This window comes from Pomacea canaliculata, linkage group LG5 (genome assembly GCF_003073045.1).
Source record: "Pomacea canaliculata isolate SZHN2017 linkage group LG5, ASM307304v1, whole genome shotgun sequence".
In the NCBI taxonomy this organism is placed as follows: Eukaryota; Metazoa; Mollusca; class Gastropoda; order Architaenioglossa; family Ampullariidae; genus Pomacea; species Pomacea canaliculata.
This window is the reverse complement of record NC_037594.1, coordinates 6,854,790-6,879,875: the sequence shown is the minus strand read 5'-3', so window position 1 is coordinate 6,879,875 and position 25,086 is coordinate 6,854,790. Positions and strand designations below refer to the sequence as shown.

General features: G+C 40.4%; 1 protein-coding gene across 4 annotated transcripts; it reads left to right on the top strand.

Moving 5' to 3' along the window:
* Positions 1-4,519: 4,519 nt before the first annotated feature.
* Positions 4,520-24,933, top strand: LOC112563524 (serine/threonine-protein phosphatase 2A 55 kDa regulatory subunit B beta isoform-like). Of its 4 annotated transcripts, none has more exons than XM_025237461.1 (8): positions 4,520-4,886; positions 13,375-13,443; positions 15,906-16,018; positions 17,238-17,403; positions 18,030-18,320; positions 18,676-18,840; positions 20,378-20,639; positions 22,630-24,932. In XM_025237461.1, exons 1-8 carry the CDS (start codon positions 4,802-4,804, stop codon positions 22,904-22,906), a joined length of 1,428 nt encoding a protein of 475 aa, XP_025093246.1. In that variant the 5' UTR covers positions 4,520-4,801; the 3' UTR covers positions 22,907-24,932. The 4 variants fall into 4 exon arrangements, with proteins under 4 accessions (XP_025093246.1, XP_025093247.1, XP_025093248.1 ...); XM_025237462.1 differs by having other exon boundaries at positions 4,527-4,886; positions 15,921-16,018; XM_025237463.1 differs by lacking the exon at positions 4,520-4,886 and adding an exon at positions 13,093-13,280 and having other exon boundaries at positions 22,630-24,933.
* Positions 24,934-25,086: the final 153 nt, after the last annotated feature.

The following is a 25,086-nucleotide window of genomic DNA, read 5'->3' as shown; positions in this document are numbered from 1 at the left end:
AAATAAGGAACACCGTGGCACAGGTGAACCTGCGGGCTTTGTGATCACCTTGAGAACTTATGACTGACAACAGATGTGACACCGACAGCAGTTCAGGAAGCTTCACCTCATGCTTGTTGCACTTTGATGACCTTTCCTGATGAACAGGCTACATCTCTACCGATATGTTTTACTTTGGAACGCCGCAAATTCAAAATTTACAAAATCTCCTTGTTCTCCACAGCCTGTTAATGGTTACAGAAGAGCTTTGCCCACGTTTCAAGCAGAAAATTTTTGGGTTGATTGGTTGTTCCGGTTACCGGCTTAGAGTTGATAAAAAAAAAAAAGTTTGAGAGTTTGGTCGGTCATGCTTTCATAATCTTCATGCTCATTATTCTAACATTAGGAGGTAACGGTTAAAAGAGATTTAATTATTAACTCGAGAACAATATTTTCTTTCAAATTCAATAATTTACTATTTGTTACTATTCGGAGTATTCCTATGTCTGCTCCTACTACGGCTACTGCTAAAAGCTCCACTACAAATCCTGAAAAATCCAGCAAAGTGCAAAGCCTCGTTTTCATTTCTGCGATCTGTCTGCTGTCCTGTCAACCCCAGTCGTCCTCTCTGTCACGCAAATGTCTCAGCATTCACGTCGTCTTGTTATCCTTGAAATATATTCACAGGATATCTTTTGTCAAATCTTGCTCGCTTATCCACGAGATTTTGTTTTGTTTGTTTTAATACCCTCGGCCCCCCCCCCCCATTCCTTACCCTACTTCCACCCCACCCCCAAGCTACAGACTGTGACTCTCATTTTATTTGCCATTATCCAGCAATCACTTCCTACGCATTTGCACGACCGCATGTTCGCTCTCTGTACTATTTCAGGCACATTGGTCTAGACTCGAGATGGCCCTGGGGTCATGACGCGAGGAGAAGGAGGGCGCTTCGCGGAGCACTAGATGTCACAGCCATGAGCTCAAGCTGTGGACGCCTTTTCTCTCAAGTTCCCCGGGGAAATGGGCATGGACGCCGGTAAACAATCCTGTACTTCTGTAAAAACCAATGCAGTGAAATCCGTACTGAACAACTAGAAAATCCCAACACATAAGTGAATTTATTTTGCGCAGGGACCAAGATGGGATAAAGGAATACTAACTGGTGCCTGAACACGAGGGTCATGCAAGATTCTGTTTCCAAAAATTATTTTTACTTGTCAGCCGCAATCACCTTCGTTTTATGTGATAAAATATACATTCTTGTTGGAAAAATGCAATATATTTCTAAAAATAATGCAAAAGTATAAAAACAGGGTTCAATCATTTCTTACACATGTTCCCTTCCTGTTTCTGGCTTTGTGAACGTGTTCGTATGCTCGTCCGACTGTCTGACTGCAAAAATATGGATTGATTGATCTGATTGTCTGGTTGGCTTGCTTGCCTGTTTGTATCTACAAGTCATCGACTTGTCTGCCAATTGTTTGTTGGTCGATATGAACGAGAAAAAAATTAACTTTGTTTCATTTGTTCATTTCTCATTTCAGATCACCAAACGATCTAAAGTAAAGAACGCAACATGCGCTGTATGTATCTGCACAAGCTACAAAGAAAAAGTAGATATGTGTTTGCTTGTGTGTGTGTTAGTGTTTTGGTTGGTTGAATGGTTGCGTGCGCGCTTGTGCACATGAGAGTTAAAGAGCATTGCTAATATTTTTTGAAGCACGCTTTTTTTCTGGTGAAAAAAAACCCGGTATTCTTCTTCTCAGCGTTATCTTAACTGGCATCGACCGCCCAAGAAAATTGTTAATTGGCGTTTTATCAGTAAAACAGTCTCCCTGATTCTGGGGTCTCGAATGCACGCCATGAAGCTGAAAGCCAGTCAACGAATTAACTACGTCGCTCACACATCCGCCCTCACGTCATCTCTCCTCGTCTTTGACCCCTGGTTTGACCTCGCATTAAGGGAGGAAAAAACCCGCCGATCCTCCTTAAAACTTCTTTACTTTGATCGCTGGTAAAGTGAGAAGCAACATGGCAGATACAAGGGAGCAAGTTTTAAAAAATGTTACAGTGTAATCTTGCAGCTTTCCAGGTGAAGGGAGGGGCTGGCTCTTCATGCATGGTATCTGATGACACTGCAGCGTTCACTCGTGACACTTCACCTTCCATCATCTACACAGATCCTCCTTCAGCCACCGGCCCCCTCTCTCATCCTGACACACGTACGCACGAGGCAGCACGAAACAATTAGGCATTGATGTTTTGGTCAGAATCTGCAGGCAGTCAGGAAAGTTCTAGAGTTCAAGCAACATTTTTACGCACGTAGCTTCTTCTTGGGTGATGCCGACTGTTTATGGAACAAGGTTGTAGTTAGATTGGGTTTTATTTTATGTTCATTATATTAATTTATAGAATAATATATTGTATAAGCAAATTGTTTTTAAAACAAACTACACAACAAAATATAAGTGTGAATATTTTTTATGAGAGGCACTGAATAGGGGTCGTGAGAATTTCTCGTGGTGCTGCAAATCTTTTTCTAACGACTAGATAAAGTTCCGTTCCAGGAACAGTTTCCTCAAATCTGAAGAATACTCCCTTCTTTTTTCTGTTCTCCACAAACACGTCTACAAACGTCACTATGCAAGAGAAGTGAAATTCGTGATGTCACGTTTGTACACAGCTCCTCGTCTTTGCTCGTAAAATTATCCACGTACAGTCCTGACGTCTGTGTTGTTGATCTTTGACCTGTGCATGGTGATGAGTGTGCATCTCGAGAACAGAATGGCAGTTTTCACCCAGATCTCTGGAAACATTATAGCTTGCGCTGAAATAAATACGCAGTCATTAACAAAAGATATTCACCCCACTAAACCTTTAAGTAAGGTAATAACTCACGTCGTCATGTGCGCAGCTCTCTGTCTGAAGTCTTCCTTCTCCCGGGCGCCACAAGAAAAAAGGAAAACACTGGACGTGTCGCAATGCGTTTTGACATGTTTACCACACGTCCTCCTCTCCCCTTCTCCCCCATTCGTGCGACCCTCGGCAGCATCAAGTGCACCCTTGTGACGTAAGCCAGTACTATAAACGCGTCACGGGAGGGACGGGTGCAGGCGTGAGGTCAGAGAGGGGTTAAGACCACAGTAGCTGCGAGGTGCGGCTGACCTTTCGAGGACAGAGTCCCATTGGTCACACTGTGTATATGCTAAAGACAAGACTGTGTGCTCGCGGTTTGGAGAGAAAGACCGCATCGTCTGCTCCAACGGGGACTCCCTCGCACGTTGGGCTCAGCATCACTCGCCTTTGAAGGATGCGTTAGATTGCGCGCGCACAACACGTATTCTGTGATGAGCGATTAGACCCTCGATTATCGGGAGCCAGTCGTCTGCTTCGCTTTACAACTTTATTTTTCAGAACAAACTCCTCACTGTCTTTGTGTTTATTTCCGCACGTTGCGGGAGGGTTTTTTTTCCTCCCCCCAGAGAAACGATTGCTCATGATTTTCTAACCTTAATCTTGGCAGGTCTTCTTGAAGTTCACTGGTGGATACCTATACGCTGCTGGAAGCTTTCATCCGTGCTGCAAGCAGTGCAGGATAAAATCGTGTTCAACGTTTCTTTTAATCCGGATTACATTTTTGAGTCTGCTTTGAGAAAGATATGTTAAAATGATAGAAGAGAGCTTTTGTTCAACTTAATCCGTGCTGATGCGCAACAGTTCGTCGTCAACTTCCGGGATGAGGAAGGAGAGATAATGTTGAAGATCCGGAATATTTATTCGCTGAAAACTCGAAGCATCCTAAGTGACATGATTCATCGTAACGTGCACTACACGGACAACTATAGCTTGCTCAGCTATTGACCTCCTTCCCGCTGACATCAGTTGATGAAAGTGATTCTTGGCAGTTGTGAGAAATCACTGATACAGAATGTAAACTTCCTGGCCGACTTGTCAAAACGCTGGAGCGGTTACATCTGTCGGGCTAAAGCTTACAGGTTTTTAATACCCTGTAGACACTCATAATCGCCATCTGACTGCATCCATGAAAAGGGGAGTACAGCAGTTATCAAGGCAAGAAATATATTGGCCTGCTTCCAAAATTTTAAGTATAATTTACTGCTTTTTGGGTGACTTTACGGTAGTTAATTAGTGGGATTTTATGAGACAGTAAGGCGAATTGTACAAGCGAGTAAAAAGTTTCGATACACCGGTAACGTGCGATCGACTTCAGGTGTAGGCCTCTTTCAGGTGCTTGCGGTGTTTGTGTGTTTGTTTACTAATGTTTACTGTGCAAAGTAGCGAAACGCCTTGGCACGTGAACAACAAAGATGTCGTCGCGAGTCGCACAGTAGTGTGAGTGATGGCTTCCGTCACTGAGTGGCGGGCATTAGAGCGAGACCTAGGCAGACATCCCAGTGATTTGTTTCCCATAAAACGTTTAGGCCCCTAACAGTCGGACAAAATATTCACAGAGGTAGTAACCACAATATCTTCACATCTGCTCCCGACAGCCCCCGGTGTCGCCAAGCTCATGAGGCCAGGACGCAGTTTCGCTCAGTCCCACGGGGGGAATAAAGAGGACTTTTCTTATCCGTTGGACATCCTTTCTTCTGGAGCGACCCATACCCGGTGGAAAGCACAGGAGGTGTATTGTGGTAGGAGGCAGCGGTAATCTGAACTGTGTTGGAGGGACTTGTGTTGCCTGCGCAAGCAAGCAAGGTGTGTGGCAGGTGTGAAGGACACGGAGTGCGGGAAGCCTTATCTGCAGCTTGGCTGTCACTGTGGTCGTGCTGTACTGTACTCGCTCCGTGGCTTCCAGATGGTCACCGTGGCCAGACCCGTCAAGCTGACCCACAAACTGTCCAGCATGCTACAGACAGCAGTCAACCACCACAAGGAAAAAGGTCAGTGCTCGGCTTAGTTCATCTGCACTACACGTGTGTGCAAGTGTGCATATGTGCATGTTGGGGTGTATGTACGCAAGGATAATTCTTATAAATAGTTTTTGTTGCGAGTGCGTGTGTATGCATGGTCGCAAATCTGCCTTTCCTACATGTTCTGTAAATCTCAGAGACGAAAACCGAGTGAATGTGTTCATATTTAGAAAATACTTATGTGAAAACATTACAAGTGTGTGTCTTTGTGCACGCCTGTGTTAAAAAGATCGTGTCAGACAATAGATAACCCTAGAGCTGTGTAGGGCGACAAGGCGGACCCAGTCTCCCATTTACCTTTCCTGACACCACTTCTCGCCACCTTTCCCCCTGAAGCATTTAAACCACGGATGTATATCTCTGCTAGATTGCTTTCAGACAAATTTTCTGCTTTTACTTCTAGAATGAGGCCAAATTCGCTTCTATCAACGTCAAGAAGAGCAGACGACGCGAACTCTCTAGTTGAAGGAGGTACAAAATGCTTAAACTTTACGGTCTGTTGTGTTTTCAGTTTATTGGCTCCTCGTGGGAACTTCTGCCAATAAAGAAAGAAAACATTACTAAATTTATTGCAGGTCGATTGTCGAATGTAGGATATTATCGTTGTTCTTGGTATAACTGTTGAACAGTTCGCCGAGACATCGAAATCTACAAGTTCGCGAGAAGAGTTGGTCTCGGCGAACAGGCAGCAGTTCAGAGATATACATCCTTGTTTAAATTCACTGTATTACAGCTGAATCAAAGGAAAAATTTGTAAAACTTTTGTAATCATCTCCCACATCACGGAAGTATGTCTCCGTGCTGATACCGCGAAATAACCGTGACTTGTCCAACGCCAACGGTAAGCTCAGTGAGATGAACTCGGTGACCTGTGAGGTCGCGAACGGTTGTCAGCACTGCTGCGTAGTGTGACAGGCATCGCGTGCAGGCGCAGAGGGACGAAGTTTTGTAGTTGAACTCAACACTTCACAACTTTTCTTTTAAGCCATCGACCCTTGACAACCTGAGTTAAGAGGTTCCCGCATGAGGAGAGGCACGTCAGTGCATCAAAACAATGGTATTCTATAAAAAAATAAATGGTATTCAATAAAGTTCAATAGATTGAACAAATAAGTATATTGCAACAGAATGCTCTCTTTCTCTCTCAAACACACACCTGCTTATTATTTGCACACATATCCATCACTATCAGTCATTTTTTTCGCATGTGTTTGTGGTTATCAGGTAACACTATTCAGTGTGCTGCGAAAATAGCAATCTCATTCTACTTACTCAATGAAGACTAATTTTTGTCCCGAATTCGTGGACACGGATCTCTGAAACACTTATCATAAAGCGCATTTAAAGGTTCTCAGCGATGCCTAGGTATGTATAATTATAGCAGTATGGAAGGTGGCACGCATACACACGCACACAGGACAGGTACAGGCTGGCGATAAGGGGTAATTACTGGCCGGGTGACAACACCGTGACCGAAGGAGAGCGGGAGGGAGTCGACTAGCGACAGGTGTAGGTGCGCAGGTGTGTTTGGAGGGAAGTGGAGCGTGAAGGTGGGATGAAGAGGCGTGTGGTCAGAAAGTGAGGAGAGCGCAGAGGTGGGAGCACGTTTCAACGAGAGCGCGAGTGTGTGGTGTAGAAGCTTTCGCCCGAGCCAACACTATCGACTGGCGCGGGAGTAAAAGAAATTAGAACCCATGAAAGTGTTGTTTGGTTCTTGTGGTGATAATGGACTGTATTTGTACATTTGGAACTAATCTTCCCCAAGGCTATTTTGTAAGGGTCTTCGTGTACTGTCGACACGCATAACCTTTTCCTCTGTTACCACAAATGCAGAAATGTAGCAACGTTTTGTAGAAGTCTTCGACTGTCCATTTTGATGAGACGGAGCCAATATGAGGGGAAAAAATCAATCATCAAAGACGCGCCATATCTATGTCGTTATGTCCATACAGACCCCACACTTCCAGACAGGTGACACGGATACAGTAATAAAGGAGGCTGGGGGAGTATAGGGGTCAAGGGCTGGCGAAAGAAATTGAAACGAGAGGCGTGAGACAGCGATGAGAGGGAGGGTGAGACCGGGAGGATGCTCGAATCTGATGATGCGCTTTTCCTCGTTTTGCTGTCTGTCGCTCGATGGCCCTCGTGTTGTTACATGGTCTTAAACTATTTGATACCCTAGAACTCCTGCATCTCGTTGGCACTGTGTATATTTACAGCGCTAGTAATTTTAACATTATTGGAATCTTATCTCTGCATTAATCAACTTGATGCGTTTTCACATTCACTTGCTTGCACGTACTGTATCGAACATCTATGCCAAGCCACCCTCACCCAACAAATACACACGAACGAGAAAGAGCGAGTGAAAACAATATCAACAACCCTTTCCTTATCTGTATCTCTGTGAGGCATCGCCTTATCGTCGTTATTATCGATATCACGGAGTACGGAGCGACGCTCGTTAAGAATTCGATCGATAAGTCCGTGGTTGCCTCTGCGGCGGACGGTGGCCTGCAGGTTTTGCTCGCCACGACTCGGGATACTACCGCCTGCGACATTTTCATGCATCGCCAGTCTGCCAGGCTGAAAAGTGGTTTGCTCGCTGCCTCTGGTAGTGTTACAACGCCTCACCGGCACAGCGTGGAAGTGGGTAGATCGTGTTGTTTATCGAAGAAAGAACTACTTCCATAATACCGTGTCACTTCCGTTAGTCACGCAAAGCACTGGACAAGTTATTTCCCCTATCTTTTTTTTCCTCTTGATAATACAAGTAACTTCTTGGCCGTTGCAAGATCTCTTAATCTGATCGAATAAATTATCTTACCTGCAGGGATAAGGATTTTGAACATTAACATTCACGATTTTTAAAAGTATCGAAACTGTTACTGGTATAGGCTGATATTGATGAAGCTTCTCTTGGCACATCCCTATGTATGCACCACCTGTCAAGCATTGTTGTCCTTTGTGTCTGAAACAGCGATTAATGTATTATCTCTTCTGTTGCCACTTAAGAAATGTTCTCCCTTTTCCTTGACCAGATTATCTCATTAGGCGTGTCCAGTCATTAGAAACGATTTCTGTTCATAGTGACGTCTGTAGATTTCCATCCCGAGAACAAAAGACACTAGGGATTTTCAGACACTCATACACAATTGTAGGGGTTTTGAGCCTCATAATCCCCCCCACCTTTAAAAATATTGGAGGTCTTTTTCGATGAGTACCGGAAAAAAATGGTTCAGCAATGTAACGTATTAATATTGTCGTGACCTTTAACCCTATTGTCGTGATTTATGCATGTTAAATTATCGTGAACTGTATCCCTGATGTCACTGACGTTTGATAACAGATAATTGAGAAATAGCACAATGTTTTCGTACACAAAATCTTATTCAAGGAGACCTCTGACCTGGACTCTTTTTGTTTTTTTAACGTTTTCAGACCCTCTTCCCAACTCGCTTACGTTGCTATAGTATAATACTCAAAGGCAAATTTCTTCAAGTGGTACAGAGAACTCTTACGTGATTTAGGTTCCTTTCTACCCGATGGGAAATACTGTCACTGTGGTTGTCAACGCTGGTCAGGTGTCCACTGTGACTGTTGGGCCTTCGCTGCACTAACGGTTTTTTTTAATTGTTTCTATACAAGTTCAGCCAAAAAAAATCTCAGCTCCAAGTTAGCTTTGCGTAGCCAGAGACGTTAAAGCTCACGTCTCTGGCGTGGCCGACAGCCACAGGTCATGATTTAAGGGAGGCAACTCCTCATCTGCGTTAACATTGTATCAGGAGAGGTAATGACCCTTTATGAAGCGAGGGAAGACTATACGCTATAGTTAACGTATTTGTGTTGGTGCCTCTTATCGATCTGTCATAGGTTCCTTCCTTTCTTTTTTTCTGTCTTTTGTTCCTCGATCGCTTTCATTGTAAATCACCCTTTCTCTCCCACTAGCTGTCAGCTCAATACGGTTACATAAGAATACAATAAAACACGAAGTCGGGAGGGGGAATAAAATGTAAATATACAAATATTAAACAGCTGGCATCAAGAGAGAGAGAAAGCCGCGACACACTGCTGGCAGTCCGGTTAGTGGTGGGAGTGTCTCTGAGTTTTCCGGATTTTTCCTTCCCAGACAGTAAAATAACCACAAGGTTGATAAATTCTCCAACCAAATTAACAAACTAACTGCGAGACAGTTTTTTTTCTGTAAAAACAGGAAGAATATCTTCAAAAAGTTCTTTCGTTCTGTCTGGCTGTCTGCATGCTTGCGTGCCGGATGGCTGGGAAGTGGCATGCAGGAGGGGTTATAACTGTCAGCTCATTATTGATGCCTTCCGTCAGGGAAAAGAACATTCCCTAGCAGGTCTTCGCCTCAGCCACCAACTACGGTTACATGGATACATCTTTTTTTTTTTTCTTTTGCTCAGATCGAACTAAACAAAACTGACAGCCACGAGAGGAAAGCTGCAGGAGCTTTTTACGTTGTGCTTTTCTGCACTGTGTACGAAACATCGATGCAGTGTGGCATTTTCAGTCTTTAGGTCTGGAAGGTGATAATACCATGTGACCATGTGTGTTTTTAGAAACTTGGGAGAGCGCAGTCACGAAGCAACGTTATAAGCATTGAACTCCAGCTTGATTTATGAGTTATTCAAATGTGGACGAGGTTCAGTTGTGACGTAGCATCTGTCATAAATATAAAACATATTTAAGAAAGAAATGTGTATATCGGATACATTTGCCCGCAAGAACGCACGCATGCGTACACCTCATGGGAAACACCGAATATTCAGTTTCCATCATCCCAGAACATCCGTTGTCCCGGAGTACCGGGTTTTTTCTCTAATATTTCCTGTTGCTTCTTGCGAAATGTCAGCAGAAGAGAGCAGGTCTAACATCAGATTGTCTTTCCGTTGTTTGTGTGTAATACCACATTGTTCTATTATTGTGTATTGGGTGATTTGGTAGGTCATCTGTTTGTGGCCTGAATCGTTATCAGATCTCCATCTATAACAAAGAGATGTCTCTCTGTCCATAATATCTCCCACAAGCAATATCATAAAAAATAAAAAAAGGAAATATTTGAAGATTTACCGCTTTGTTCAGTGTTGGAAAAGATACGATACGTCTCCAAGTGTATCTAAGACATGTGCTACAAGCATTAACTCGCTCTCACTGGCTGTTTAGCAGCTTCGCTCTGGCATATTTGGAGCACGAGCAAAAAATTTAATCAAGACATTCAGAGCAATAATTTTTCAACGATTATGCAATCGATTGTAATCGTTAGGCTTGGCAGCCATTTTCGCCATTACCACCCGTTCTCATGTACAGGTTTTTCCCTCCTCACCCTTCAGCCTGAAAGAAACAATCTTCTTTCTTCTTGTCGTCTGCACTAAAGAATCACCCGTGGCGACTTCTGTTCCTGTCCATATTGGGTTCTGATAAATACATCTTCCGCTGGCTGTGAGCGAGGCCTGACTCCAGCGGCTCAAAAGGGCAGCCATGGCAGACGACAAGGCAAAATGTCCGTCCTTACTTTTCTCCGTCCATCACTCTCGCCAAGCTCCGTCTCCACGAGCGCGTGTATGGCATCACCTATAACACCAGCGCTAGCAGGCATGCGGGCAGACCAGGGACACAATTAGCGATTCCAAGACTCGAGTTGCTTACAGAACAGAGGCTGGTCCTTCCTGGCATTTGCGTAGTCGATTCGCTAAATATGCGTGTGATCGATGGAAAGCTTCCGAGATGTGCGCACCGCGGTGATGGTCAATCTAAAATTAGTTTGCCTCCAGAATAGACACTGTTTTTCGCTGGTTTTGCTAACACTGCAAAAGGTCAGAGTCTGAAATGATTTTCTAAAAATATTTAATCGGCGAGCGCTGGCGGTGACAATAACTTTGATGGGACTAAAGGCGTGTGGAAAAGTAGATACTGGTCCGTCAAAGACAGAGGCGTAGGAGTGGAGGTGAAAATGGCGGCTAGGGAGGTGGGTAATGACGTCATGACTTCTACCCGTTCAATAACGCCAGGATCAAGCTGATCGGTGGTTTTATTCATGTAACTTCGAGTACAGTTCATTGGACTTGGTAAATAACACAAATATATGCGGAAAATTCATCTGAAAAATGATTACTTATTTCAAGAGAGGAACCGTGAGTTGTGAGACCTTGTCAAGACACCAGAGAGCAACCGATAAGAGACTGAACATTTTGGATATTAGTGCAGTTCGAATTCTGTAATAAATGTGTCTTTGGAGGTGTCTTATAGATCCTTCGTTAATTATTCGCATCCTCGTCTTGCCTCCATTTCGGTGCTAGGGGCAAACTGACGCCGACTTCGGAATTCGGAGGATTTAGTGTAGCCGGTCCTTCTTCACCTCTAGTCCTCAGCTTTGGTCCCTGGGTATGCACAAACACACAGCTTCACCTTCTAGCACAAACATAAAAACGCTATTTGATTCCATCCTTAAAAAAAAAAATAAAAAAAAAATCTCTCCCCAGTATTTCCAAACTTTACAACATCATACACAACTCCCTAATTCAAACACCCAGACAGCGTGGAAAACTACTTCCAAGCGCGCGCGCTTTCTCTCACACTCGCCTCTTTACCCAGAGGTCCACCTTCACCATCCTTAGTGCCAAGGGAGACAAACCTCATCTTCTGGAACGCATCGTTTGAAACGCCCACCCCAGTCAACAAAACCAAAAATAACCGTTACAACCGGTTGGGAGGGGGGCTGGGGGAATGGTGAAGTGAAAGCAGGAGCAGAAAGTGAGTCGATGTCGCTGCCGCAAGGCACTGTGCACAGGTCTTAAGGACAGGAACGTTGAAACGGAATCAGGGTGGGGTTGGGGTGGGATGGGGGCAGCATCCTAAGTTACATATCGACTGCAGCAACCCTGTTGACAAGCCTATGTTGCTCCAGTGTCGGAACTAAATGCCGTCTTGCTGCCGGGGAAATGTTCCCCAGCAACATGATAGCTCTGGGCTAATGTGCAGCATCAATAACATGCCTTATTGTCTCGTCACTAACGATAGCCTTAAGCATCTGTTCTCTCTGGGTGTCACCTTCATCCCTAGCTTGGTTTGTGCGTTTTGCTGGCCAATAGTTGCTATAACTGCACAACTTCTTGTTGCATTCTTTACTGAAAATCAAAGTTGAATTTTCGTTATTGCTGTTATTTTGACAACAGGATATACTTTTTTTCAGACTTCAATATATTCAGCCAGCCGCTTAGTTATGATATTTTGACCACTTTTGTTTGGTATTAAGGGGGCACATGAAGATAGGTAATACACTTTGCCTTTAATTGTACCTATTACTGCATGCGTGTATACGAGTTGCTCTGTAGAAGACTTATTTTATTAAGGCACACGTGATCTACTTATTACTGCACTAAGCCTTGAAACAGGAAAACTTAAGCAATCGTTTCGTTCGGGAGTTCGCGTGTCCTAGTCACTGATATGCAAGAACGCGCACATGCACGTGTAAGTTGACTACATTGTATGTACAAAAGAAGCGACTAGACTTTTTGGTGGTTGAGGAGTGGTGTAAGAGGTGCTTCGAGACTGCTTTGTTCTCGAGCCAATACTTTTTTCTTTCTTTCTTTTTAAGCCTTCTAAACAAGTCGGTACACATGCGACAGATACTGTCACATGGGCATGCATGCCTCATGCCTGGCATGGTACTCTAATCATTCGACGAACCCCCGTTACCCCAAACCTGGGGAAAGGATGAGGGAATAGGTATGGAAAGGATAAATATTGACTGTGTGCATGCATGACGTGAACTCAAGTGAATTGGTCTATGGTCTCGGTCCCACAATACTAGAGAGCACATTCTGTTCACAGCTCTGCTGGCAATGAACAGCTCTACTCACAGAAACAGCTCATAGAGTATTTTTGAATGATCACCATACTACATGCATAGTCGCACAAACGTACACACCGGCGGCGCATACATCATGCGAACAATGCAATACCCCAGCCGTTTTGCAGCGAGACGAACCCTTGCAAATCTTGTGTTTGCCTCAAGCAGCATTGATCGGCCTAAATTTAAGCTTAATGTGAAGAATAACATTCTCCCATTTTTGGGTAGAAGTTAGCAGGGTAGCGCGACTGTACATCACTCATTTCTTTTCCGCATAATCGTGTCGACAACCCACAATCCCATGCGTCGTGACGTCATGTTTGAATGGCCTTCCAGGGCGCCATGTTGAAATGGCCCGAAAGCGGAGACGGATGTAAAATCTAAATCTGATGACATCTATTTGTTTAGTGAAAGCATCCATTTTCTTACCCTGCTTGTTCCCTCAATGATCTGACTTAGTCACCCGCAGAACTCTTATTTTATCAAGATGGCGGGTAAGCACTTCGAACGGTAAAATGTTATACACGAGTCGTGTATCGCCGTGTCGTTTATTTGGAGATGCTCTTTAAATTCACGTGCTCGTTGCAGGCAATGGTGGTGAGATCCAGTGGTGCTTTTCACAGGTCAAGGGATCTATAGAAGACGAAGTCGCTGATGGTATGTCTGTCTTATTTTTACCTTTCGGAATTAGGTTTTGACCTCTCTTTGCATAAATGGGACTTCCGCATAGTTTTTTTTCCCCTCTAACATTTTGGCGCCTGTGACAGGGTTGTAATTTGTGTTTGCACAACCTTTCTTAGCTAAGATATGCATAATTAGCAACCTTGGTTGTTAAGCTTATATCGATCATTTTAAATGGTGCATATTTATAGAGGATTGTAGGCTAAGCAGTAGGGAAAATTTGTTGTGTGCATAGAGCATCTTGCCATCTAGGTGATAATGACTTCTGACTAGATTCCTTTGTCGGAAGACAATTACATACTACTATCATCACAATTATTTAAAGCATATTACTTAAAGTTGCAAATTGATGTAGTATATGCTCTCAAATAATCTGTGAGGCGCTTCTCAAAGTCCAAGTATTACACTTCTCATTTGGTACTAATTAGGCACATGTTCTTTGTTCAGCTGTGACAGTTCTTTCCTAGAATTGATATAAGTGGGTTAAACAGAAACATTGTTAGTCATTCTGTTAAATTTTAGCTGTATAAAGAGTATTACAGAAGAGCATTGAGTTTTGAGTTTGGTATATATTGCAGATGAGTTGATACTTAAAAATATAGGTTTAGGAAGAGCTATAAGCAAGGAAGAATGTTACATATGGCAGGCATTACAAAATGACAGATATGTACTGCTGAATTTTTGTGTGTGTTATTTTTACTTTTTGATTCATAGTAGCTCAGATGGATTTACTATCTCTAATATAATAAACTGAAATCACTATCCTACTAATGTAATTAAACAGCAATAGTTTTAATTGAAAAAAATTTCTTGAAAACATTGCAACAGCTGCAGAAATACATTCATTTAATTTTCTGCTTGCACTTTGGTGTCATTTGTTTCGTGACTGCCATTATGAATGCACTTACCTTAGCAGGAAAATAGCAAAAGCACATGGCAGTAACAATGGGTTTCTATTTCATTGCAAGATTGTTTTGTAGCACTGCAGGTATATCACATGACATGTATCTCTAGCTTCTGGCTTTACTTTTTCAGATATACTGTCATTTTTAAGGTCACTACAAGTGTTGGTTAATTGAGTAACGTATCATGCATCCAATTAATGTATAGATTAGAGACTGCAAAGGGTGTTGATTTTTGAAAAATGTTGTTCATTTCATATTCTCTGGATATATATATATACAAGTAAAGGTACAAGTGAGCTTTACATTATATGCATGTTCTTTTTTAATGATCACTTCAGTATTTAGATACCCTTTGCATTTTATAGGGGTAATGAGGATGGTTCGCACGGTTTCCTTGAATCAAAATAGCATCCTGTGGTTGTGCCAGCACACCGATTTACCATTACCAGATTTTAATTTATTATTTATGCAACCTATACAGTAATAAGCCATGGGGTGTCCTTTTTGTCAAATAGCGTTCAGCAGCAAAATAAGCACAGCTTATAGCACAGTGCAGGTCCCAGCATTGCTTTGGCTAAAATTATCCTTAGTCTATTTTAAGCTTGGAATTGATTGAGTGCACTGCGCCAGATTGGAGTGAGAGTAGGTGGCCTGTCTTGGCTTGCAGAAGGCAACTGCCTTGACCTTGGCTGGCTACAGACAAGCGACTGAGCTTGACAGAAAATGCTTTGTTGTCTTGTGTGGCCATATTTGCCATTCTAAAGTTGCTGTAAGAAAATTGATGATGGGTGACAAAGTTGCTTTTTGTTTAAAGCAAAATTTTTATTTTTTGTTATGAAAATACTTTTTTTGCCCAGTTCTCAGTTGATTGTTACAATTTAGCCAGTGTTGCAGTCAATGCAACACCATGCACAAAAAGGGTCAACAGTATAGGTTGTATGTCAGGGTTGTATATGGATATATTTACATTGTGAGGGCCTCTGCTAATGGAAGAAATAGATTATAGGTATATCTGTACAAACATGACTGATTTTGTGATGATTGTAGGCATTTATTTTAAAAATGGAAGAATTCAAGAAATGTCTTATATTGAGCTTTACCTCATCATTAGATACATTCCAAAAATCCTTTAAGCACTAACTTTGAAAGGAAGAATTTGGTAATCACTTTATTGTCACTGGCATCTTCTGTATATTTACTTCTATACTGTCATTGAGTGTGGGAATTAAAATTATTGTTTTGTGACATGTTGGTTCATAGCTGTGATTAGTCAGTAGTGGTTTATTAAACTCATTTTTCAATCCACCAAAAAGGGCAGTGGCTTTTGCTTCCTTATCAGTGCTAAAAACCAGATAGGCTTCACTTTAGAGAAATGTATATACATAAAGCACCTGACCCAGTTTTTTTATGCTGCTTATATTTTGTTTTCATACAGTAAATGGTAGAGGGACTGTCCTTTGGGGAGGAGGGTTTGTATCTTTAATTCCCAAGGTATTTAAGAGACGTTTTCCATTTTAATTTTAATTTTTAAAGCCTCTCGTGTTCCAGCCGACATTATTTCTTGTGTGGAATTCAACAGTACTGGTGAATTACTGGCTACTGGTGATAAAGGAGGGCGTGTAGTCATATTCCAGCGCGACCGAGCAGTGAGTTATTATTGGAATATTTCTGTTGGTCTGTCCAATTGACTTTTCATTTAAAAAATGTGCAGCAAAAAAAAAAAAAAAGTTGAAATGGTAGTAGATGTTTCTAATTTTGTAATGCCTTCATAGGGAGCTTGTGGGTTTTTTTTTTTTTTTTTAACCTTTTGGCTGCCATGTGATTATTTTTAATTACTGCTTCTGTTATAGTAAAGTGGAACTGCCTTGTTTTGCATGAATTTAGATTATGTGATATTGTGCTTATTTCATGCATGCTTAAGATATTGTCTCCCTTTCAAGAAACATGTTTCTTCATACATATCAGCTCCCAACAAAGCTGGTTTTTGAACAAATATTTCTGAAATAGGGGCGCAGAAATAAAAGTGAGGAGTCACAAGATTTGCAGTAATTATGATGATTTTTTTCCTGCATCAAACTGTCAGACAACAAATGGAAAATTGACCTATGTAGTCATGTTTTGTACATTTATCCATCCATAAGAATATTAAATTTGAAAAAGAACAGATAAGCCAATGGAAGTTTCTTGTAGAGAAATGATTCAGATTTTAGGTTCAGTATTTATTCCCACATACCTGAGCCATTTGCATAAAAAAACTGTTACACATCTGTCCGGTGCTCATTTTATAACTAAAGCATCAGGGATGCAACCTCTTTTAGTTGTGGGCCTTTGCACCTGCATGTATGTGTGGTGTGTTTGTGTAAAAGCACTAGAGCCTACCTTCAGTAGTGAGGAACGATGCTAGTCATGAAAACAGATTTATTTCATCAAATTTCTTTGGATTTTTGTTCTTGACCAATTTACGTAAAGGATAATTATATAGTTGCAAAAGTACACTCTCTATAACCAAGATATTCTGTGCAATACTAATTGGTTTGAGCCTTTTGCATATCTACTAAAAATTTACCAAAACCATTCGGCAAAAGATGCTGGAACTCTTTCTTGGTGTCTGCATCTTTCATAATCTCTTTGTGCAAATCTATGCTTTGTAATGCTGAAATATTAGGTGTATAATTTATGTGCTGCATTCAGAAAGTGTACTGTTTTATTTGCACACATTCTTTAACTACAATTTTATTGAGTGAAGATATTTATTTTGTAAAAAGGGGAGTCATGTTTTAAAAGTAGGATTGTTAGCACTTTAAAAAGATTGCTAGCTAATTTGCCTATGTTTTAGGTGCTTATCATGAGAAACGTGTGTTACAGAGCCGAAATGCAGTGCCAAGTCGTGGGGAATACAATGTATACAGCACCTTTCAGAGTCATGAGCCAGAATTTGACTACCTCAAGAGTCTAGAAATCGAAGAGAAAATAAACAAAATTAGATGGTTACGCCAGACCAATCGCAATCATTTCCTCCTGTCAACTAATGGTAAATATCAAGTAAATAGCTGTGTTTTAACGAAAATTTGGTGTCTTTTTCATCAATAGTTTCCACACAAAGAAAAAAGAAGACATAAGGACCACCAAAGGCATGGTAGCCAAACTAATCCATAATCCTGTAACTTTTGTCTTGTGACTTGTCTTGGGTGTTTCCATCTTTGTCAAAGGAACAAAAGAAGGTCCTTTATGGTTCTTAATTTTAATATCAGTAAAAGAACATGTAAGATGTTTCAATCGGTAGAAATGAGGGAAAGTTCACTCAGATTTTGAGTAATGTTTTTTTTTTTTTTTTTAAACTACATTTAGCCTATTTGTTGAAAAATGGTGTGAGAGGAATTGCACACTAGATATGCTCGGTTCTGTGTTTTTGATAAGTGATTTATATACTTGCACTCATAAAAGAGCATGCTAAGTGCTTGAGACTATTACAACACATTGGGCATTATTAAAGATGGATGCACTTGTAACTAATAAAAGATACGTGTAGACAAGAGGAATTGAGTAACAAGAACTAAAGAGCTTTATGTAGAAGAGAGAAAGATGGGTTTCTTTATGTTGACAGTCTATAAATATATTTTTTGAAGTTGTGTGAATTTGCACTTGCTCATGTTACAGACAAAACTATAAAGCTGTGGAAGGTTGCAGAGCGGGATAAGAGACCAGAAGGCTATAATCTAAAAGATGAAACTGGGTTAGTACGTGATCCAGCCAATATTACACAGCTACGTGTGCCCATTTTTCAGCCTATGGAGTTAATGGTGGAGGCATCACCTAAACGTGTCTTCGCAAATGCACACACTTACCACATCAACTCGATCTCTGTCAATAGCGATCAAGAAACTTACTTGTCAGCTGATGACCTTCGTATTAATTTGTGGAATCTGGAAATAACAGATCAGAGTTTCAGTATCCTTTCAATGCTATGAAAATGTCATTTTACTGAGAAGCCATTTGAATTCATAAACTTTAGTCATGTAAATATTATATGCAAGAAGAAGTAAGGTAATGAACACTATGGGAAAGAATTATGTTAGCTTGTTTTAAAAAAAAAAAGCCACCAATAGGTATTAACCAGATTTGCTGAAAGTGTTTTGCAAATTTTCTTAAATCCCTGGGGTTACTCCCATGTTTCCATTGTGTTTTTGCTATTGTGCATACTTGACATACTTCAAAGAGTAAATAGGGTAGGGTTATAATTCATGCCTTTGGTAATTAACTTAAAATAAAATTAATATTAAAATAACCTTGACAACACTTTTAGACATAGTGGACATAAAGCCAGCCAACATGGAAGAACTGACAGAAGTTATTACTGCCGCAGAATTTCATCCTCAGCAGTGCAGCACTTTTGTCTACAGCAGCAGTAAAGGCACAATTCGTCTTTGTGACATGCGTGATCAAGCCCTTTGTGACAAACATGCCAAGTGTAAGTTTAGTCTTTAGGAATGGACAAAGAAACCTTGATAAAACTTTTGCTCTAAAATGGTATCATTTGATGTCAGAGTATTTCTGTCATATGTTAAAGCCCATTAATATTTAGGTTGTTTAGATGTAAATTGCTTAAGATGTCAACAGCATTTTTGGTGAGAGAGGTTCAGAATTATCTCCATAGGGTCAGGTACTCAAATCAGCAGCTGGGGAAGTACTTTGCACCTCATGAATGAATATTCAATGGTCAGTATCCCTCAGATGCAGCTGCTTTAGCCACCTTTTAAAAACCTAAGTAGTCCTGTAATCTTTGAGAAGTAATATTAGACTACTCTTTTCCTGGTGTAAAGCTTTTGTTGCATTGTGTGCCCATTTTTGTCCCCCAAACCTCTACAGGGTTAGGTACCAATTTAGCAGGCCTGTCATGCTGAGCTGCATCAAATTAGAATTGCCTAGTGTGCTTCATGCCTCTGGCTTTAGATGTTTATGGTCTAAGGATTAAGCCACCTCTTAAAGCAGTTTGGTGGCGCAGTGGTTAGCACCTGTCACTTACACAGTGGCGGTTGGCTGTCCTGGGTTCAGCTCTTGTCTTGAGCGCGCTGTTCTTTTTTTTTCCATGTGATTATGTAAACTTGCATTGTTTCTCTTCTGTAATTGTAATCTGAATTTATCATCAAAGGAATCTGATGTGGTGATTGCATGCGGCAAAAGACAGTGTCATACGCGTCTCCTTGGATAAAGTTTTCAAGGATATTGGCCATTTATGCTTAAAGAGTTAACTGACCTCTCCATTTGTTCTATTTATTACAAGATGTGCGAAATCAACAGGTCACAGTATGTGTCGGTGCTTTTTTTTTTTTTGTCTCTTACACAATGAAGGAAACATTTTTGTGGAAACCCTGTTAAGACATTTGTATATCTGGCATTTTCCTGCCATGGTATAAGAAAACAACAGGTACAGTAAATCTCAGGCTCCGTACTGTTAGAGGCATGCTCCATTCTCTTATCAGCTCCGATATCCTGAGGATATGTTAATTTCTGAAAAGTAGTTGTTTTAATGCCAAATGTTAATTTTTTTAAGCAAACTTGTTTAGGAAACCCAAACAAAATGACATTTCCAAAAATAATATTTAAATGGTACACAAAATATACAGGCACGTAATTGTTTAGTCCCGTGTGTATTGGCTTTTAAGTGGCAACACAATGCGTACAGATGAATAAATATAACATTATTCTGTTAAAAACAACTATGGTATTGAAAAAAAAAAGCAGAATTTGAAACGTCATCATTCTGATGCGTGTCCTTACATTATTTTTGAAAAGGGGTGTTCAGAAAATTTAGCTCTTTAGGAGTAGCATGGGTGTTAAATGATCAGATTTTGAATGTAGTTAATAGACGTTTAGTTCTTCATTGTGCCCAGTTGCTGGAGGCACTGAACAAACATGCAGCAGTTTCGAACGTTAGAACCAGTTGATACCTGTCTTTAAAAGTTTGTTGTTCCTAAAAATGATTGTCTCTTGTCTCTGTTGTACAGTGTTTGAAGAACCAGAGGACCCAACTAGCCGAAGTTTTTTCTCTGAGATAATATCCAGCATCTCGGATGTGAAGTTCAGCCATAATGGGCGCTATATGATGACACGTGACTACCTGTCTGTTAAAGTGTGGGACTTAACAATGGAAAAAGAACCAGTAGAAACCTATCAAGTACATGAATATCTACGCTCCAAACTGTGCTCTTTGTATGAAAATGACTGCATTTTCGACAAATTTGAGTGCTCATGGAGTGGTGATGATAGGTAAGTTAACAGATTGTTTTGTAACAGTGGTGTTAGATTTTTTTCCCTCCTTTAGTGGTAGAGATATTCTATATAAGCAGAACTGACTGCTTGTGCACATTGACAACAACAATGGAAAACGGACCATTTCATATTATTTTCTTGCAATTTATCCCTGTTTAGACATTTGTATATCATGGCTTTCTTCTTGCCTTGGTGTAAGATAACAGCAGGGACAGTAAGTTTCAGGCTCCGTGCTGAAGAGACAGGATTCATTCTCTTTTAGCTCCGTTGCCTGAGTATATATATATAATGTAATTTTAAAACGTGAATTTCGTAATCATGACCATTGGTTCACAATATAGATTGGGTTTATAGAAAGATAAGAGGGTCGTGTAATTTAGGATGTTTAAACTTAGCCTATTTTATGACTACAGTGTCAGATTTCTTCATACGTACATTTAGATGGCCATGCATTTTTGGATTAGTCCTAAAAGCTGCAAATACTTTTATGGCAGATAATTTATTCTGATGACAGCAAATGAGAGGCAGAGTAGTATAAACAAGTCAAGTTATATTTTGCTTCTAACAGGGTTCCCAGGTCCTTGCAAGGTCCTTTTAAGTCCTTTTATATTGAATTTTCGCCAAAAGGCCTTTTAAGTCCTTTTATTTGCCATGCGGTCCTTTCAAATTCTCACACAGGTCCTTACATTTTCTCTGTGACCTTTAAGTCCTTTTATCGATAAAAATTACCACAAATTTATTTCCGGAGTCGACTTTGGCGCAAAATACCGACGATTTTTCGCCGCATGTTTTGTCTACACATCTGTACAACACTAGTTGCCCTTCCGTATTCGCAAAAAACACTCTTTTTAAAAAGTCTTTAGAAACTTACTCTTTCTTGAACTTTGATCTTCTAGTACTACTGTGCATAGCTCTATTTCTCTCTCTCTCTCTTCCGTTAGAGTGTGCGTGCGAGAGAGAGACACGTGAACTGACTTTTGTATTACACCAAAGAATGCTTTCAGGTTTTGCAATTATTATTACTTAGATTTCTAGAAAACTTGGAACATTAACGGTGTATTTATCAGCGCGCTAAGGACACTTTTTAAGTTATCTAATCTAAATATGGCAGACAGGCATCAAAATTAACTCTTTGATTATTTATTACTAGAAATACATGTATTTGAGAACATAGAGAAGACCACAGATCATAAATAATACATCTTTCCGACCACACAAGAGAAAAACATAAGCATTGATGACTGTCACTTAGGTCCTTACGAATGCATGAAAGGTCCTTTTAAGGTCCTTTTTTGGCACCATCCCTGATCCCTGGGAACCCTGTTCTAACTTTGTCACATTTTAGATGTAGTAAGCATGAGCAAAATGGTTGAGGGAGAGAATGTGGCTGGTCTGTAGAAGCAATGAAAATTGCTTGCTTTCACTCTAGTGACAACAAGAATTCAATAAAATTTACTATTTAAAAAAAAAACTCAACACATCTACAACTACAGGAAGACGACCTGAAAATAGAAACCAACTTTCTGATCTGCAAAGCCACATGCGTGGCCATTCGTGCTTAGAGTTAACCGACATCTCCATTTGTGCTATTTATTACAAGATGTACGAAATCAACAGGTCACAGTATTTTTTTCTCTTGCACAATGACGGAAACATTTTTGTGGAAACCCTGTTAAGACATTTGTATATCTGGCATTTTCCTGCCATGGTATAAGAAAACAACAGGTACAGTAAATCTCAGGCTCCGTACTGTTAGAGGCATGCTCCATTCTCTTATCAGCTCCGATATCCTGAGGATATGTTAATTTCTGAAAAGTAGTTGTTTTAATGCCACATGTTAAGAGGGAATGTGGCTGGTCTATATGATGGCCAAGCAGTTGCAGAGAAGGAATAAGTTGTGGATTGGTGATCATAAATTTTTAACAAAATGTGTGGTTACAGCAACATGCTGTTCTATTTGTTGCTGATCATTTAATTTTTGTTGCAGGCACATCATGACAGGGTCATACAACAATTTTTTCCGCATGTTCGACAGGGATACTAAAAGAGATTCTACCCTGGAGGCATGTAGAGAAATAACTAAACCTCGCACTGTGCTCAAACCTAGAAAAGTGTGTCAAGGTGGCAAGCGCAAGAAAGACGAGATCAGTGTAGATTGTTTAGACTTTAACAAGAAGATATTGCACACAGGCTGGCATCCTTTAGAAAATATTATTGCAATAGCAGCAACAAACAATCTGTACATATTCTGTAGCAAGGAATGACCAAGTGGAACCATAGCCTCTGTTATTTACAGTGTTCACTGGACTCCATAAATGTTTACCCACCCACCCATCCCTAATAATACATAAAAAGGAAGCAATGGCAAGGAAATGCAAACTACAAAACAGAATGTTCACCGCTGGTGTGTTGTGGGAGACCACCAGATGTAAGTGTGTTGCATTGCATGTCCATTAACTGTGGTGTTGTCGCCTCATGCCCAGTCTTCATGTGCTTATCCTCCATCTTGAACAGATGCGGTGTGCTGGTTGGCACATCATGTAATCAAGGAGAGTAGGCAGGGAAAAAAATTGCTATCACAAATTTGTGGCCATATGGGAAGATGTCTACCTAGAATACCTGCATTATTGGCCATTTTTCTAGCAGATCAGCTTAGGCAATGATGGTGCACTTGAGTGAGACGAGTCATTTTTGTGGTGCATTCCTCTTCCTTTGAAGCAATCTTTGGAGGACAGTTCCCTGGTTGGTTGAACAGAAAAAGATTTTTCCAGAGATGCCAGAGTTTTCTTATCAGAACTGGCTGGATAGATTTTTCAGTATTGTTGATATAAAATGTGTGTGTACATTTAGCAGAACAAAAGCTACTTGTGATATATAAAAACACAAAGGTGGCAATCTTGGTGTATTTCATTGAAAATGGGCGGACCAACGTCTGGCAAAACTCATCTTCTGCAACCATTTATTTGTAAAAGTGTTATAAAGCTTCTTTTGTCCACCTCAGTTCATTGATGGACACTGCTTGTTCCTCTTGTCCATTCCCATGCTGTAGTTTTTTTTTTCATTTTAAGATCGATGGTTTTGCACTTTGTTAGCAACTGTGAAAGTTAAAAACCATCGGTGCTCATATGTCCCCAGGTGTTTTACAGCCAGAAATTGCTCTATTGCATGCATTTGAATTTTTTAAAGGCACCATGTTGTCCAATAATTTAAAAAAATTAAAAAGCAATAAACCAAAAAGTGGTTGAATAATTATGTTGCAAGAGTTTTTGACTGTGGTAGCTATTGTGCAAGATGTTAGCTAGTCAAAAAGTTAATGCTCTTTTTAGATTAAGGAAACAACAGGTTTTTCAGGGACTTGCCCTACCCAAAAAACAAAAAAAAATTTGATTGTACAATGTCAGACTTTGGACAACAAAGTAAATCATTTTTATCATTTTTAAATGAATTTTACTTAAGGAATTTTGGTGCCACCTTTCATTGTATTTATGTTGAATTTGAGGACACCCCCCCCCCCCCACTCTTCTAAAAGCTAAGAGGAGAGGGAGTGCTCCACCTCAGTGTGGTAACTCCTAAGGAAGCATTTTAGAAATTTGACTTTGTGACTTTGGTAGGGACTAAATACCGAAATTTCCAGGAAAAAATTTGACAAGCACATTTATGAGTTATGATGTCGTACATAACTTGGTATATCTATGTGAAAATGGAGAAACACATTCTTGCCAAGATTAAACTAGTTGCTTATTTTTCTTGTGCACTTGTTGTCATCAAAAGAGTGATTAAAATGGCTGACACATCTAATTTGACAATGTATCAGCAGTTTTTGTGATCTACAAATTTCGTTTCTTAAGACGTCAAAAGACTAGCAAAATAAGTTGGTTTAAATGTGCATGATTAATGCATGGGGGCCATAAGTTGCACATAAGGGACGACAGTGTGCCTATCAACATTTGTAGTCCCCTTTGCCAGCTGCCATGAACAACCTATAAATGGAAAATTTGTGCTTAGCAGGGTGAACATAATGGTTCACACTATAAGGCCCAAGTTCATCTCTCTACAAGGGTAATATTTTTTTTTTAAACATGGAACTTGAAGCCTTTTCACTTAAACATTATTAGCATGGTATGGCATGTGTCATTCTCTTTATGAAGTCATGTAAGTGCTTGTGTACTACTAATTCTTGCTGCTAAGCACAGATCAAGTTTTAAAGGGTGCAAGCGTTAATAAATTTTCATCCAATTGTTTTCGTAAACTGTCACACTTGGCCAATAAAATATCTTTGTAATGAAAACATTTCATGGGGTCATCAGAATTGTTGGTCTACTCTTCAATTGCTCGCTGGGGTAGAAAATGGTGGGTGTGCAGAGAAGCATCAGACACACATAACATAAATGTTCTTGCTCGCAGTGAGAAATACATCACAGACCTGAAACCAGCATAGGAAGGT